This window comes from Macaca nemestrina, chromosome 12, assembly GCF_043159975.1.
Source record: "Macaca nemestrina isolate mMacNem1 chromosome 12, mMacNem.hap1, whole genome shotgun sequence".
NCBI classification, from domain to species: Eukaryota; Metazoa; Chordata; class Mammalia; order Primates; family Cercopithecidae; genus Macaca; species Macaca nemestrina.
The window spans coordinates 45,694,330-45,710,757 of record NC_092136.1 but is presented as its reverse complement, the minus strand read 5'-3'; the positions used below and the strand labels follow the sequence as shown (position 1 = coordinate 45,710,757).

At 43.8% G+C, this 16,428-nt stretch overlaps 1 protein-coding gene and 1 long non-coding RNA gene across 15 annotated transcripts in view; one reads left to right on the top strand and one right to left on the bottom strand.

Moving 5' to 3' along the window:
- Positions 1–16,428, top strand: part of LOC105486999 (neuron navigator 2) — a 767,789-nt gene that overhangs the window by 621,492 nt on the left and 129,869 nt on the right. For all 13 annotated transcript variants that reach the window (XR_011610773.1, XM_011750255.2, XM_071074969.1 and 10 more), the window contains one exon: positions 6,605–6,727. Coding sequence is in view for 12 of the 13 variants with exons in the window: in XM_011750255.2 (XP_011748557.1) it covers positions 6,605–6,727 (123 nt within the window). In the remaining variant the exon portion in view is untranslated. The remainder of the gene's footprint in view (positions 1–6,604; positions 6,728–16,428) is intronic.
- Positions 1–16,428, bottom strand: part of LOC139357495 (uncharacterized) — a 64,987-nt gene that overhangs the window by 16,160 nt on the left and 32,399 nt on the right. Inside the window, exons 3-4 of one of the 2 annotated variants that reach the window (XR_011610775.1) lie at positions 1,608–6,780; positions 569–1,349 (exon numbers count right to left, since the gene is read on the bottom strand). This is a non-coding gene — a long non-coding RNA (uncharacterized lncRNA). Of the gene's footprint in view, positions 1–568; positions 6,781–16,428 lie in introns of those variants that run through there. The other variant, XR_011610774.1, reaches the window with a different exon arrangement.

The following is a 16,428-nucleotide window of genomic DNA, read 5'->3' as shown; positions in this document are numbered from 1 at the left end:
TTCTGTAGCCCAGGCTGGAGTTGCAGGGGCATGATCTCGGCTCACTGCAACCTCTGCTAACCAGCTTCAAGTGATTCTCCTGCCTCAGCCTCCCGAGTTGCTGAGATTACAGGCACCTGCCACCGTACCCGGCTAATTTTTGTATATATATATATATATTTTTTTTTTTAGTAGAAATGGGGTTTCACCATATTGGTCAGGCTGGTCTTGAACTCCTGACCTCATGATCCACCCACCTCGGCCTCCCAAATGCTGGGATTACAGGCATGAGCCACCATCCAGTCTGTCAGCTTTTTTCAAAAGGATGCAGGCAGCTTTGTTAGACTCGTTGGCTGGTGCGTCCTCCTATGACCTGTAGTGAAGTTGATTCATCTGACTTCTCAGAGGCCCTAAACTAAAGGGATTCTTTTCCAGGTCTGTCCAGAAACTCAATTTACATCCTAATAAACTCAGAGAATGAATGTCACACCGTATTATAACCGAGTAGAGGGTCCTGTGAAAGCGTATGATGTTTGGTGATTTGGATGTTGGTGACATGCTCAACGATAAGGGCTTTTCGTCAGCCCCCATCATTTTTTTCAACCTTATGCAACAAAGTATGTGTTGATATATATGTCTGGATATTTATATTGTTATTGGCAAGGAATATTACATACACATTTGTAATTATTCCATGTTTCTGTGTCCACATTTTCCACGTTTCAACCAGAAGTGTGTCCAAAAAATAGAGACAGGCTGACATGTCTTTGAAGAAAAGTAATTACATAGGATTGATTTGTTTCTGTTTGTTCTTTCATTTCTTGCATCTGAGAGGTGTGGTTTTTTTATGTCATGCTCTATTAGAAAAGCACTCGACTAGAGCAAGTTGGTACATGTTTCTTTCCTTCTCTGTCCCCTCTCTCCTCGCACAGTTCTTGACAGAGGTGATTTCTGGTGAGATTAGTGACAGTCAGTTTGTATTACTTATGCAGGCCATGTTGAACTGTGAACTTTGGAAATGAGAAGCCACCTTTTGCCGCTTCTGAAGGTGACTCACAAAGCCAGTTTCACTTGGTTCCACATTGTTGCATCATTACATTTAAAGAAAGGGAAGAAATCTATTTACTAAATGTTGGACTTGAAGTGTAGAGTATTTGTTCTAACAGGTCCTATTAGATTCCACAGCTTTTTCGTAGCTAGTGTCAGTTACCAACCTATTCTGTAGAGAAAGTTCCTTTTGTAAAAGGCATGTTGCCTTCACAGGTCTGTCTTGATTGGAGGGATGGTAAGGTCTACCCTTCAGGTCTGGCCAGCTCCCGGAGGTCTGGGATGAATCAGACAGGACTAGGAAATGGCGTGTTCTGAAAAATCTGTAGAAGAAAATACGAGAAAATGCCCACCAAAAATTGAATACAAAATGATAGAAGAATCGAAAAGTCGACGTTCTCTTTGAAATAGAAGCCAGAGCCTGTTACTCATTAGTACCTTCATGTATCCCCCCATCTTACAGGCAAAGGTCTGGCATCCAAGGTGTTCAAAACCATCCCCCAGGTCCCATGCAGCCCAGTTCCTGGCTGTGATCCCTGTGTTCCAGCAACAATGAACTACTTACCCTTCTCTGCACATACCTTCCCCTCTTCCATTTCTCTCTGCTTTTGCATATGTTATCCATGTGTGTTGATGGATCCTCTTTTGGCTGGCAAACTCCTCTGCACCCTTTAGGGCCGACTTAAACAGCGCTCCTCTGCGATACTTTCTCTTGTGTGTTCCCAAAGCGAGTCATGCATTCATCTGTTATACCACTTTTATGTAGCAGTAGAGCTATTTGCATGTCTTAGTCCCCAGTAGGTTTTGAGCTTCACCAGAGCAGGAACTAGGTCTTGCCATTCCTGTAAGCATCTAATAATTAGGAAGTGCTCCCTACATGCCAGGCATTGGGCTTTCTAAACATATGCACTGTCTCATTTAACCTGCCGCAATCCTATGAGGGAACTTAAGCTAGAAGAAATTGCACTGAAATGTGACAAAGTTGGGATTTGCATTCACCTGCCTGCACTGGGATCTTAACCACAGTTCTGTTTTCCTCATCTGAACAATAGAGATGATAATATACTTGATAAGATGATTTTGAAGGTTGAACGCCATGATTTATGTGAAGCACTTAACACAGTACCCAGTGAGCATTCAGTTCCATCAGTACTTACTAACAATGATGTATACTAGGTCCTTCAGCCAGCAAGGGGCAGAGAAGGCATTTGAACAACTTGGGTCTAACAACAGAGTCATGTTCCTTAACCCTGATGCTCATGGGCCACCCTAAGGAAGCAAGAAAAACACCCCACAGTCACCTTGTCCCTTTAGCAAAGGCTCTTACTCTTTCCATCCAGGGGTCTCTGGGGAAGCTTTAGAAGGTGGATGTGGAGAGCCGCCTCCATCCACCTACTGCTGCAGAACTCGGAAGGGTAACGAGGGGGCTGGTTCAGTAGCTTGGCAACTCAGTCAGGAGCCCACTCAGAAGACATTAGGATGTTACCAGCACCTCATTAGGCTCTAGCACTAATTGTTTATCTCTCTAAGGAGAAGGAAAGTGTGGCATGGTTGTTCTGAGATTCAGTTGTTGAATCAGCTGGTTCCTTTGCTTGTGTCCTCAGGCAAGTCATTTCTTCACCCAGTATGAGCCTCTTGTAAAAGCTCCTAAAGAGGCCGGTGAGGCCGTGAGTCCCCGGGCTCCCCGAACCTTCAGAAACACAAGCTTTTTTAACACCCCTGGGCAAAAGCCAGTGTTTCAGATAAGCACACCCATGGCTGCTTCATCTGTGAATTATGCTTTCTTAAGGGCTTCACTTTGTTAAGGCAGTCTATATTAATGTATACAATAGCCAATTCCTATACAAATTTTGGTCCAGCAAACCCAAATTTGTATATTTTTCATTGACTGTATAATACAGGAGTTATTTTTAAATATATGCAGAGCTGTTTGTAAATCATCGTAATTGGAGGATAATAATTTAGAAATATTTTAAATTAGTTTCTTGAGTGTGAGGCTGGCTCTAACCACAGCTCTGTCTCTGGTGCTGTGCCGTCTCCCAGGGAGAAACATGCAACATAATTTATTTTAAAGAATATTTTTGTTAAAAAAAACAATTGAACACGTTCACTTATCTCTAGAAGAAGAGGTAGTAAGTTCCCCATTTTCCTTATCACCCTGCCTGCCCTCCCTCTACATGCGCACAGTAAGTGAAATAGACTTGCAGTCTTGAAACTAGATCATTGTCAGACTAGTTGCATTCAGCTCCCTGACTTTCAGTTCTTCCTACAGTTTGAGAGGGCAGAAGATCCTGATTTAGCTTTGCCTTTCCCCTCCCCTCTGCCGAAACAAAGTCAGAATTCCCAGCAACAAGCCCAGTTCACACGTTCAGTTCCATTTCAGTCCCATTTCTCAGAGGCTTTCCCGCTTTTTGGGGTTGTCATTTTCTGACACATCCACATTGCACCCGGGTGTAGCTGGGCTGGGGCTGCAATATGTCTCAGCATTCTGTGTCTGGAATGCTTACCAGGCCCCACAGTCTGGCCTTAGCAGGAAGCCAGGGTTCTGTATGTGTGGACCTTGTCTATATGCCTGTGTGTGTGTAATTACCCAACCGTGTGTGTTGTTTCACCAGCAATAAAAATCCAGCAGGGAAATGAATGCTAAAATTAGTTTGTTTGTCCTTTGACAAGATCTCCCCAGTTGAAAGAATTTTGTTTATCTAACTGGCTGGACAGACTTTGCTAAAATCAAAATTAACTGCCTTGCTTAATGGTGCAATAGATTGTATTGTGAAGAGCTTCCACTGAGTTCTCCTTGAAAGGACATGTGATCTGGAAAGTCCAGCCTCTGGCAAAGTTATGACATTTTGGTGTAGGTGTTTTTTCCTCCTTGTGCTAGTTGTAGGATGGATGCCCATAACCCATTACTCTACCCTGAGTCACTCTATCTGTTGGAGGGTTGCTGGCTGGATGGATGGATAGATGGATGATGGGTAGATTGGCAGATCGACAGTTTAATTTGCTTGCCATATATCTTAAATGTAAGTTTGTTAATGCTTAAGAGGAAAGAAAACCTGTAATCAGTGTTCTTGCAAAAAAAATTTGCACAGCCCTATGGCTGTGTCTTTGGGCTTCATTCATTCATGTGTTCATTCATTCAACAAAAACAGTATTTAATAAGCATGTAGTATGTACTAAGCTCATGCATAAGATATAGATTTGAGCCGGGCGCAGTGGCTCAAGCCTGTAATCCCAGCACTTTGGGAGGCCGAGATGGGCGGATCACGAGGTCAGGAGATCGAGACCATCCTGGCTAACACGGTGAAACCCCGTCTCTACTAAAAAATACAAAAAACCTAGCTGGGCGAGGTGGCAGGCGTCTGTAGTCCCAGCTACTCGGGAGGCTGAGGCAGGAGAATGGCGTAAACCTGGGAGGCGGAGCTTGCAGTGAGCTGAGATCCGGCCACTACACTCCAGCCTGGGCGAGAGAGCGACACTCCGTCTCAAAAAAAAAAAAAAAAGATATAGATTTGAACAAAATAAGAATCTCTGCCTGCAAAGAACTTACTGTTTAGTGTGAAAGACATGCATTGAAGGGTAATTAGACAAATAATTTTTTAACTATAGCTGCAATTGTTTTTTATATTTTTATTGAGATTTAAATCGTGTATCATAAAATTCACCATCTTATTTATTTATTTTGGGGGTTTCTTTTTTGTTTTGTTTTTGTTTTGTTTTGTTTTGTTTTGTTTTGAGATGGAATCTCACTCTGTCACCCAGGCTGGAGTGCAGTGGCACCATCTCGGCTCACTGCAACCTCCACCTCCTGGGTTCAAGCGATTCTTCTGCTTCAGCCTCCCAAGTAGCTGGGACTACAGGTGCATGCCACCATGCGCGGCTAAAAATTCACCATTTTAAAGCATACAATTTGATGGTTTTTAGTATATTCACAGAGTGGTTTTTAAAATGATAAAGTTGAGTGAAAACTTCAGTCTCTTCTGTTGCATTTTCAGTACAAGCACAAACACTTGGTCTGATTCACTCCAACAGATTTTTCATTCTGTTGACATTGTGACCTCAGTGATCATCAATGTCATAAAGGGAGGAGGAGGGAACATTGGAGGTGTTGAATTTAGACACAATAGGTTAGAAGCTTCCTGGGTTCCTCTTACCCATTCTGTAAGATGCTTTTCTCATGAGACAACTCCAGTGAGAATTTTCTTCTCTGCCCCTTACTTGAACTTCCTGGTCTGGGCAATCTTGTTTGCATCTCATAATTCTGTTCTTGAAAAATATATCCCCAAAAGATCCCCAGCTACAGGTAGAAGAAATTCAAGGATTAGGAACCCTCGGGGTCGACTCCATATATGCAAAAGTTAAAATGTCAAGTGCAATAAAACTTTCCATGTTCAGCTGACCCTGTTTCAGAAAAATAATGACTCATTAGTCCTCTTACTATATATTACTTGATTTGGAATGTAAAATGCTTGCATTTTCAGATAGCTTGCAGGGCGATCTGATGGGGCCCATAAGGGATTGAAGGAATCCAAGTTTGGTTTCTGGCTCTGCCCAAGTTTTGCTTTGCCTTCCTGTTCTCCTCTGAAGATGAGGGAAATGACACAGCCAGCCTCCTTTATGGGGGCTGTGAGGAAGCCAAGGTAGATATAAGGTACAGCTGCCTTGGACTGAGCTACCTCCTACTAGTGGCTAGGCTTTTAGGAACTTGTCTGGTTGGTAGACAATCAGCCATCTGTACAGAAAGTTCCAGACATCCTCCCTCCCAAGAACAGCACTGATTTCATCAGAAGACAGCTTTGTAGCATTACCAAAAAAAGAATAAATTAGCATTAGTGTTCTTCACAGAGTTTTGTGACAACCCCCTTAAAACATCAGTATCAAGGGTGAAATTCACTCCATGATCATGACAACCATAATGTCTTTCACTTATATAGTCTTACACACATTGCAGTGTACTTTCATGTTCCTTATCTCACTAATCCTCATGCCCATGTTGTGATATTCCCACATATCACAGGCTGTGATAGGCCTATAGTTTGGGTGAAAAACTCACCCTCCAGGGAAGTGACTTGCCTGTGATGGCAAAGGTCACTCATCTATCCTCTATCCTTTCTTTCCACCCTCTCAAAGCCTTGCCTGTTTTTTCCACTGCACTGTTCTGTAATATTGCCTATGATTTGCTAATGATTTGTCAGTTCCATTTCCATTACTCAGGTAAAACACCTGCTTGTATAATCAATGACATTAAAAAGAATGTCATGAATCCATCTGACAGTTAATTTTATTCACTAGTTCCCTTCTGCTTCGTAGGTGCCTGTGAGTTTGGGTTAATTAAGCTGAGTTCGTTCTCTTTTTTTACGTTTTTGTTAGCAAGCTGGTGATCCTATAGGTTGGATCACCAGCTGAGTTATCAATGGGCTGCGATCAGTGCCAGAACCTCAGGGAATCCTCAGTTACTTCCCCCTTAGAGGACTTGGTGGCTGTGCAGGGGGCTGTGCAGGGCTTCTGGATATGAATGCAGGCCTGGAAGCCACTTGCTTTTGACATTCATGTGCATTATCCTCTTCTCCTTTTAAAGATACATGACTGATGGTGGACTTGGCCTCTACACCCGTCGCCTGAACCGGCTCCCTGATGGGATGGCTGTGGTACGGGAGACGCTGCAACGAAATACCTCCCTGGGCCTCGGAGACGCTGACAGGTAAGCTTCCTCCACGTGAGGCTGGTCAGATGCAGAGGTGATCCCAGGGTGGCCTGAGAAATGAGGGTTATGATATTGGGAGAGTGAATGGAGACTTCTTTAACCCACAGAGAGGAGGGGAGGCCTGGAATCTATACCTGGGGTTAGAAACAGGCACAGTAGGTAGGAAAGGGCTGCTGAGGATTCTTGAGTCCTGCTTCTGTGTAGGGTGGTGCTTCTGAAAGCAATAACATAGGGAGTTCAGGCTTGGGTGGTTTTTGTTATTGTTTTGCTTGTTGCTACTGTGTCTTTGTCAATTCAGCAGGCCCTAGGGATGTGCTTTACTTCCTCTCTCATTAGCCAGCTTTCTAGGTATTGCACCTTGTGGCACAGAAGGTCTGTGTGCAGAAAGGATCTCTCCTAGCCTTGGCTGAGTCACCTTCACCAAAAAGCCTCCTGTTGCAAGGTATTAGGAGGCAACGCTTAAGGACATGGGTTTATACACCACATGCTAAGTAGTTGCCATCATAGAGGTTGATCAGGCATCACTGCCACTGCTGTCAGAGAAGAAAAGAGCTTCAGAAAATACTATGATAACAAAAGAGGACTATTTGGCCTCCAAGTTCTAGCCTTACTCTGACAAACTGATTCTATGACCCAGAGCAACCTATGAAGGTGAGGAGTTTGGACTGTATGATTTCTATTATCCCTTCCAGTTCTAATGTGCTATAATTCTGGATTTCAGTGCAGATTTCAAATACCCTTAATGATCTGGCTGTTTAAGGATTTGCTGGAACACTTGACCTCTTTCCACATCTGGGTTGATGAGACGTAACATGGAATTTAGATGCAAGTGTTGTAAAATGACCATAGACTTTTTGGGTACTAACCCTTTTATGTCAGAAAGCCGAATAGTAGCACAAGAACAGCTTCCTGCTGTTCCCAGGGCATGCTTTTTACAAAGAGCTAAGTGAATTCTGTAATTGTCTGGCTTTAGAGAAATAGGGCAGCACACCAAAGGGACAAATACTAAAATCACACCCAGAGATGGAATTTGCCGAAGAAGAATCTTCATGTTCTCTCAGAGAAGGCTGGGAAACACTGAATGAGTTGTTAGGAACTTGGGATCTGGCCCAGTCTCTACCACTAACTTGAATATGTCCTCCTTAGAGTCCCCCCAGTACCCAGGCTTGTGATTTATATCAGGGATGTCAAAAGGCCTTCCACTAGGGTTTTAGCTCAAGTCAGGTTTTTTCCTGTAATTAACAAAGAAAGGAATGGGTTTGAGAATTCCATAGAAACATGAACCATTTGAGAACTGCTCTTTCTTTTTTCTTTTTTTCTCCTTCTCCCTTTTTTTTTTTTTTTTTTTTTTGAGACAGTCTCACTCTGTCACCCAGGCTGGAGTGCAGAGGCATGATCCCGGCTTACTACAACCTCCATCTCCCGGGTTCAAGCAATTCACCGCCCTCAGCCTCCCAAGTAGGTGGGATTACAGGTGTGCACCACTGTGCCTAGCTAATTTTGAATTTTTAGTAAAGATGGGGTTTCACCATGTTGTCCAGGCTGGTCTCAAGCTCTCAAATTCAGGTGATCCACCTGCCTCGGCATCCCAAAGTGCTGGGATTACAGGCGTGAGCCACTGCACCCAGCCTGAGAACTGCTGTTTCTAAGGTGAAACTAAACTCTCTGTGACTAAAATCTTTATAGTAAATAATAACAGGAAAAATCAGTTACTACAACACCCCCACTGGAGATTTCACAATTTGCCAAATTATTTTGCTTATTTGTATTCTTCTCTCCGTTGTTTAGTAAATCGATCTGCATAAAATACAGGCCTCACAAGATACAGTTTTCCTTGTAGCAGAAGAATCTCCGCTAGAAAGTTTAATTTAATGCTTCATTGTAGGATTAATGGAATTATGATAGATCACAGCTGAGCTTGTTTCTGCTTCTGGAGATAGAGGATCTGAGGGTGGGGTTGAAAAGATAGGTAGCACTTGTTAGGTTGTTTTAGTTCAGCCTGTATAGTTAAACCAGATGGACAACAATGTCCTTTGGTTCTCTCCAGAATGGAATGCTCCGATATGATCATTTGTTTAAAACTGAATGAGAGGCCGGGCGCGGTGGCTCAAGCCTGTAATCCCAGCACTTTGGGAGGCCGAGGCGGGCGGATCACGAGGTCAGGAGATCGAGACCATCCTGGCTAACCCGGTGAAACCCCGTCTCTACTAAAAAATACAAAAAACTAGCCGGGCGAGGTGGCGGGCGCCTGTAGTCCCAGCTACTCGGGAGGCTGAGGTAGGACAATGGCGTAAACCCGGGAGACGGAGCTTGCAGTGAGCTGAGATCCGGCCACTGCACTCCAGCCTGGGCGACAGAGCGAGACTCCGTCTCAAAAAAAAAAAAAAAAAAAAAAATTAAAACTGAATGAGGCCGGGCATGGTGGCTCATGCCTGTAATCTCAGCACTTTGAGAGGCCGAGGCGGGGAGATCACCTGAGGTCAGGAGTTTGAGACTAGTCTGGCCCATATGGTGAAACCCTGTCTCTACTAAAAATACAAAAATTAGCCGGTTGTGGTGATGCACACATATAATCCCTGCTACTCGGGAGGTGGAGGCATGAGAATTGCTTGAACCCAGAGGCGGAGGTTGCAATGAGCCAAGACTGTGCCATTGCAGCCACTGCATTCCAACCTGGGCAACAGAGTGAGACTGTCTCAAAACAAAAAACAAACTGAATGAAAACTGACAAAGTTTTAAAGAAAATACTCAGATGGCTTTTTAAAGACATAGGATTTGTAAATGACTACAAATTTATCCTTGTTTTACATAAGTTCTGGCCTATAGGCAAAGAGATATTTTCCATTATTCTAGAATATGCTAAATTTGTATAATTTCCAAAGTTAACTGTGAGCTGACCATAGTAATATTTCATCTTTGGCTAAGTTGAAATAGTACATTTGTTTCTATAAAATTCTTCATGTAAATCACAAATTTAGTTTTATGTAGTTACAAAATCTATATTCTAAATGAGTGTTTCCCAAAGCGGGAGGCTATCATGGTGGTATAGGAGATAATTTTAGATGGCAGATAGGAAAATACTCCTTTTTAACAATTACATTTTTTTTTTTTTTTTTTTTTTGAGACGGACTCTCGCGCTGTGTCACCCAGGCTGGAGTGCAGTGGCGCGATCTCGGCTCACTGCAAGCTCCGCCTCCCAGGTTCACGCCATTCTCCTGCCTCAGCCTCCGAGTAGCTGGGACTACAGGTGCCCGCCACCACGCCCGGCTAGTTTTTTGTATTTTTAGTAGAGACGGGGTTTCACCATGTTAGCCAGGATGGTCTCGATCTCCTGACCTCGTGATCCACCTGCTTCGGCCTCCCAAAGTGCTGGGATTACAGGCTTGAGCCACCGTGCCCAGCCAACAATTACATTTTAATTTTAGTTTTTTTTTTTTTTTTTTTTTTTTTTTTTTGAGACGGAGTCTCGCTCTGTCGCCCAGCCCAGGCTGGAGTGCAGTGGCGCGATCTCGGCTCACTGCAAGCTCCGCCTCCCGGGTTCACGCCATTCTCCTGCCTCAGCCTCCCGAGTAGCTGGGACTACAGGCGCCCACAACCGCGCCCGGCTAATTTTTTGTATTTTTAGTAGAGACGGGGTTTCACCGTGGTCTCGATCTCCTGACCTTGTGATCCGCCCGCCTCGGCCTCCCAAAGTGCTGGGATTACAGGCGTGAGCCACCGCGCCCGGCCAATTTTAATATTTTTTTAAAACTTACAACTAACACATCAAACCTGTGATTTTACAAATGCTGCTTAAGGTAAGGATAGTGTAGACTTGAGACAATTTAATGTGAAATATCGAGGAAGAATATTACACAGATGATATGTAGTTACATCAGAAAACAAAGGTAGTATGCAAGTGGCTGCAATTTGGATAATACTGTTCTTGTCCCTGTAATTGGAAATATGCTCTTTAAACAACTTAAATTATATAACTGACCCGAATTCTTTCCTTTAAACCTGAAAATCGAAGGTCCTGGAGCTAAGGTTTTTCCAGGAAGTTCTGTATAAAAAGATAGCCCAGTCCTTTTTCGATTCACACAGAAGCAATAGACCACATGAGTTCTACAAGGGAAAGAGGAAAAGTACTGAGCGGTTAAACCTGGTTAGACCTCAGCAAACGAAAGAAAGGCAGATCACTGTTAGTAATCACAGCCAAGCAGCTGGGGAGAACAGCTCTTCCAGGGAAAGACCCTAAGGGATGCTGGCCTACCAGGCAGACCTTGCCTGTTTGCGGCAGAATGTGACCGGGGTAGCTTCAGGGTTATTAAAAGTAACTGATAGGAATGGATTTCTTCAGAGCCTGGGAGATAGAGACCATGTCAGTTGGTGAGTCTGGTATGTTACCAGCCAGCTTCTAAGAAAAGAAGATAGTAAAGTGTACCCTTGATCTCTTGTCACTCTTTAGGGCTGCCACCCCTGGGCTCCAGGTTTTCCCTGATAGTGATCAGTGTCTACTTCCAGCAGACTAGAGCCAGGTGGCTGAGAAGAGAGGATCAAAAGGGACAAATGGAGGGGCTTATTACACATCATAGGCTCCAGATAACAGACAGATAAAAGGAGCTTTGGCATGGAGGTCTCCAAACTGGCAGACTGGGAAGAAGAAATGTGGGAAGGAGGGCCAAGAGACTAGGCTAACAGACAGTCAAATGGCTCATTGAAATCCTGCCAGTTCCTACATGCACTGCTGTCCTTTCAGAACCCATCAAAAATTCCCAAACTTCAGCAAGTTGAGAGCTTTGAAAGCATAAAGATCAGCTCTGGGAAAGTTTCCACTTCTAAGTTCCTTTCTTGGTGACTGCAAAGCCACACCGTCCTCCTCATCCTTTTCTTTACCCACCTGTGTTTTAGCACACAACGGGCTGAGCACATAATTCGGGTCAGTTATTTAGATGCTCCTCTTGAATGTCATCCCAAGATCACATAAATGCCATTGACAGCACAAGGAGGACAGAAATCAGGCTTGGTGTGACATTAGATCAGGAGGAGGACTTTGGAACTACTTGGTAACTTTCTTCTAAGCCATTAGAACACTTACTGAACTTCAGTGCTTTTTATTAATTTAGGCAATAAGGCCATATTACTTCAAACCTTCTAAAGACAAAAAAAAACAAATGCTGTGTGGTGAAGAGTCAGCCTGAGACTCGAACAAAATGAAAATCGCCCTCCACCTTTGTGCCAGGAAACCAAGCAGAAAAGAGAGACTTTTTTTTTCCTTCTTCTTATAAGTTTTTCATTACCCTTCAAATTATGAATGTTTTAAGTATTGAGATTGCTGTTTCAGTGGAAGATTCAGAGTCACTGTACAGACTTTTCAGGCTGCATCCAGGCCCTTGGCACTCAGAGATGTCTCAGTTTCAGCTTGAATTGCAAGGCCTCTCTCAAGGAGAGTCTCATGGTGTAAGAATGTAACTATGCAACCTGGTATTTGAGCAGCCTGCCAAGCTGAGCCCTCCTTCCTTGCTGGGAGTGTCACAAGAACTCCAAGAGCCCAGGACACTGCTTGGCTTTGTGATTCATATGGAACAAAGCAGGCCTTCTGGCACCAAGCAGTGCATTCATGGATTCAGGTCTGATCTGGAGGAAAGAGTTTAATCCAGGCCAGAGGTCCCCAGCTGGCAGATGCAATTGGCGCCCTTACCAGGCGGTAGGTCCCCAATAAGTTATTTCTGAGGCATAGTCCCTACTGAGAGCCACATAAGAGAAGCAGCAAAAACGGGAAGAGACTGCTCCCCTCACGCTTCGTTCTAAGCCTGTGGTAGGTGTAATAATCATCCCCAAAGATGGCCACATTCTAATCTCCAGAATCCGTGGATATGTTAAGTTTCATGCTGAGGGGAATCAAGACTGCCAATCAGCTGGCAGTTAGGGAGATTACTCTGGCTTATTCAGGCAGGTCCAACATAATCACAAGGTCCTCAAAAGTGAAAGAGGGAGGCCAAAAGGAGGAGGTCAGAGTGATGTGATGTGAGAAGGACTCATCCTGCCATTGCCAGCTTTGAAGATGGAGGAAGAAGGCTACAGCCCAAGAATGCAGGCGGCCTCTATGTAGGGGAAAAGCCATAGGAACAGATGCTCCTAGAGTCTCCAAAAAGGAATGTAGCCCTGCACATACCCATGATTTTAGCCTGCGAGACCCATGTCAGCTTCTGACTCACAGAACTGTGAGCTAGTCAGTTTTTGTTGTTTTTAGCTACTAAGTTTATATTAACTTGTTATGGCAATAGAAAACTGACGTAAAGTTATGTCAGCAATAGAAAACTAATATAAACTTATATCAGAAGGTAATAAAGCCAGTAATAGTTGCCATTTCCTGATGGGTTGCTCTATGCCAGGAACTGTGTCAAGCACCTTACAAATACTGTGTCATTTACACCTGACCCTTTGGGAGGAGAGATGATCCTGGCTTCATAGATTTGAAGCAGTGGTGCTCAGAGAGGGTCAGTAAACTTGCCCAGGGTTACACACCTAATGAGTGTCCAAGCTGAGATTCAAACCCAGGCCTGTCTGACAACCCCCCAATCCTCCAATCACCTAACATACTGCTTCTTTTAGGGAGCTCTCCTTGTAGATTTTCCCTAATTTTGAGTCCTTACCATGGTATTGTCTCTTTAAATGAGCCCTTAGCCACTGAAAATACAAGCAATGCCCAAACGGCTGGAAAGGTGAACTCTATCCTTCAGAGACAATGCAAAATGATTTGCATTAGGAGGAAAAAGAGAATATTTCTTGACTTGTCTCCCTCCCAGACCTGTTACACATGGACCGTGCGAGTGGGTTTGCCCTCACCCCTTTTCTCATCACTGTTCTCAGACTTCAAGGAAAAGGTCACTTCTTACACAAAGCTAGGCCAGTTGCCTCCTTGGTCTTCTTGCAAGTTTAGAAGAGGGATGCCTATTCGTGAATTCTGACTTATTGCAATGTTTGTGGTGTTAGTTGAGGGAGGAGTCTACAATGTCAAGATCGCAGGGCAGGGGTGATGCTTCCCTTTAGTGAGCTAGGAATTCCGAGGCCACCAGATCTGCAGAGATTCTGCAGTCATTCAAAAACTTTTCTCTCCTGGTCTTGGCTAACCACTATATGGCCCCTTAAGCAATTGCTGGAGGTTCTCTACCCAGAGCTTGGGGATCTGTAGGGCCTCCAGAGGCTGGGACTATGGTTTAAGAAGGGCACCCTAAAATACCTTCCCCCTCTGCCCACTACCTCCCTTCTCTACTTTTTATGTACGGTCAGTTCCTAATCTTCCCACCATCAAGTAAAGCAAAGGTGATCTCTCCTCTTTGACCACTAATCTCACTTCATACTTCATACAATCTCTAGCTGCCAGTATGTGAGCCTTATCTCCCCTACATACATGTAGTAGAGGTGAGAGAATGTAGATCTATGCTGCCTACTATAATGGCCACCACTATTTAAAATTAATGAAAATTAACTAAAAGTTTGGTTTTTTAATCACACTAGCCTCATTTCCAGTACTCAAAAGTCCCATGTGGCCAGTGCCCTCCTAGACACAGAGCATTTCCCACACTGTAGAAAACTCTTTTGGACAGCATTAATACAAACCATGGCAGTTATATTGCCAAGGCAGCTGTAAAGAAAAGATGTGAGTTTAGTTGTAAACATGCCCCAATTCCAGTCCTCACTCTCCATGTCACTTAACTCCCCTGAGTTTCGGTTTTTGTCTCTGGAATGAGGGCAGTATTCATACTGTCTCACGGGACTGTTGTAAGGATCAAATGAGGTGAATGAGGGTGATGAAAGTGCTTTTGCGAAGCACTTAAGATAACTATTTTATTTTTATTTTATTTCTTGGTACAATGTTTCACTCCCATCACCCAGGCTGGAGTGCAATGGCATGATCTTGACTGACTGCAACCTCTGCCCCAGCTCAAGTAATTTTCCTGTCTCAGCCTCCCAAGTAGCTGGGATTACAGGTGCATGCCACTGCACCTGGCTAATTTTTGCATTTTTGTAGAGACAGGGTTTCACCATGTTGCCCAGGCTGGTCTCAAACTCCTGAGCTCAAGTAATCTGCCCACCTCGGCCTCCCAAACTGCTGGGATTACAGGTGTGAGCCACTGTGCCCAGCCTCTCAGATAAATACTCTAATTCTTAGGTCCTGCAAACTACTTAGGGCAATCTAGGCTCTACCTCTTTGCAACTCACTTTTCTTTATATTTAATTAATTAGCTCATAATTAACCCCTCTTATTTCTATAACAGCTTATAATAACTGCATATAATAAGAGAACAATTATAAAATAAATGAGTATAGCATTAGGACCGTGGGGAAATGTAAGTTTGAATATGATGTGCAACAAAAGGGAAAAATAGAGAACACGGATTGATGAAACATAAGGTCTCACATGGTTGCATTTTTTAGTAGTTCAGCATTGAGCTTCCTACTGGGCCAAGTGAGGATGAACTTGTCCTTGCTTTGCCCTCCTTCCTTCATGACTTCTCTCATATTATTGTGTCTTTACCTTTTCTTGCTAGGGTCAATCAGTTGACCCTCTCTCTGACTCTCTCTCTTGTTCCTTACCTCTCACTCCCAGCCCTTCCCCCTCTCTTCCTCTTTCATTTTCCTTGCCTTCTCCTTTTGTCTGCCTTATAACTTTCTGTTATACCATTAGTGCCCCTGAGCATTTTTCATTCCTGCATTCAAGGGTTATACCCGTTGTCTTGGGACGAGAAGATGCTTCTAGCACAGTGGCCAACATTAATGATCTTCACTGGTTTCTTTCCATCCTCTTTCCTCTTCTTCTAGTTGTGTATAACAACTAGAAACAAAGTAAGAGAGAGTGAAAGTCATTTTCCTTTTAAAGCTCATAAAAGGAGCCTTAGAGGCAAAGGCCTATTTCCTCAATAGCAGGGTAATAATAACTACATTGGTCTTGCCCAAGAGGCTCTTTTATGCTAGTGCCACTGGCTGCGGGATCAGTGACTGGAGCCCCAAGTGCTGAACAAGGGATGGTGCTGATGGGAAGTAAACCATCTGTACCTTAAACCACAAAGGAATTCTACCAGGGGACTGTAAAGAGAGGAGAAGGAGTAGTCTGCAGAGTATCATTCTTGTGCATGCAGTGTTTTCACTTTAAAAAGGAAAGAGCCATATGGTGACCTCATGAGACTCTCCCATTCCCTAGTGTTGCCCAACTTCATAACTTTGTTCCATAACTTTTTTACACTATAGTAAAAGCATACCTGAGGGTCAGAGAGAGTATAGTCATGCCCCTGAAGTACATTTTTTTTTTTTTTGAGATGGAGTCTCGCTCTGTTGCCCAGGCTGGAGTGCAGTGGCACGATCTCGGCTCACTGTAACCTCTGCCTCCCGGATTCAAGCGATTCTCCTGCCTCAGCCTCCTGAGTAGCTGGGATTACAGGTACACATCACCATGCCCAGCTAATTTTTGTTTTTTTGTTTTTTTAGTAGAGATAGGGTTTCGCAATGTTGGCCAGGCTGGTCTCGAACTCTCAGGTGATCCACCTACTTGGCCTCCCAAAGTGCTGAGATTACAGACATGAGCCATCGCACCCAGCCTAAAGTACATTTTCTATAAATGGAACTGTTCAACAGTTGTTTAAAGGTGTTTTTTTAAACTTAATCATTGTTCGAAGTGTGGAGGAAAAGATGTCTAGCAATATGAAAGCAAGAATGAG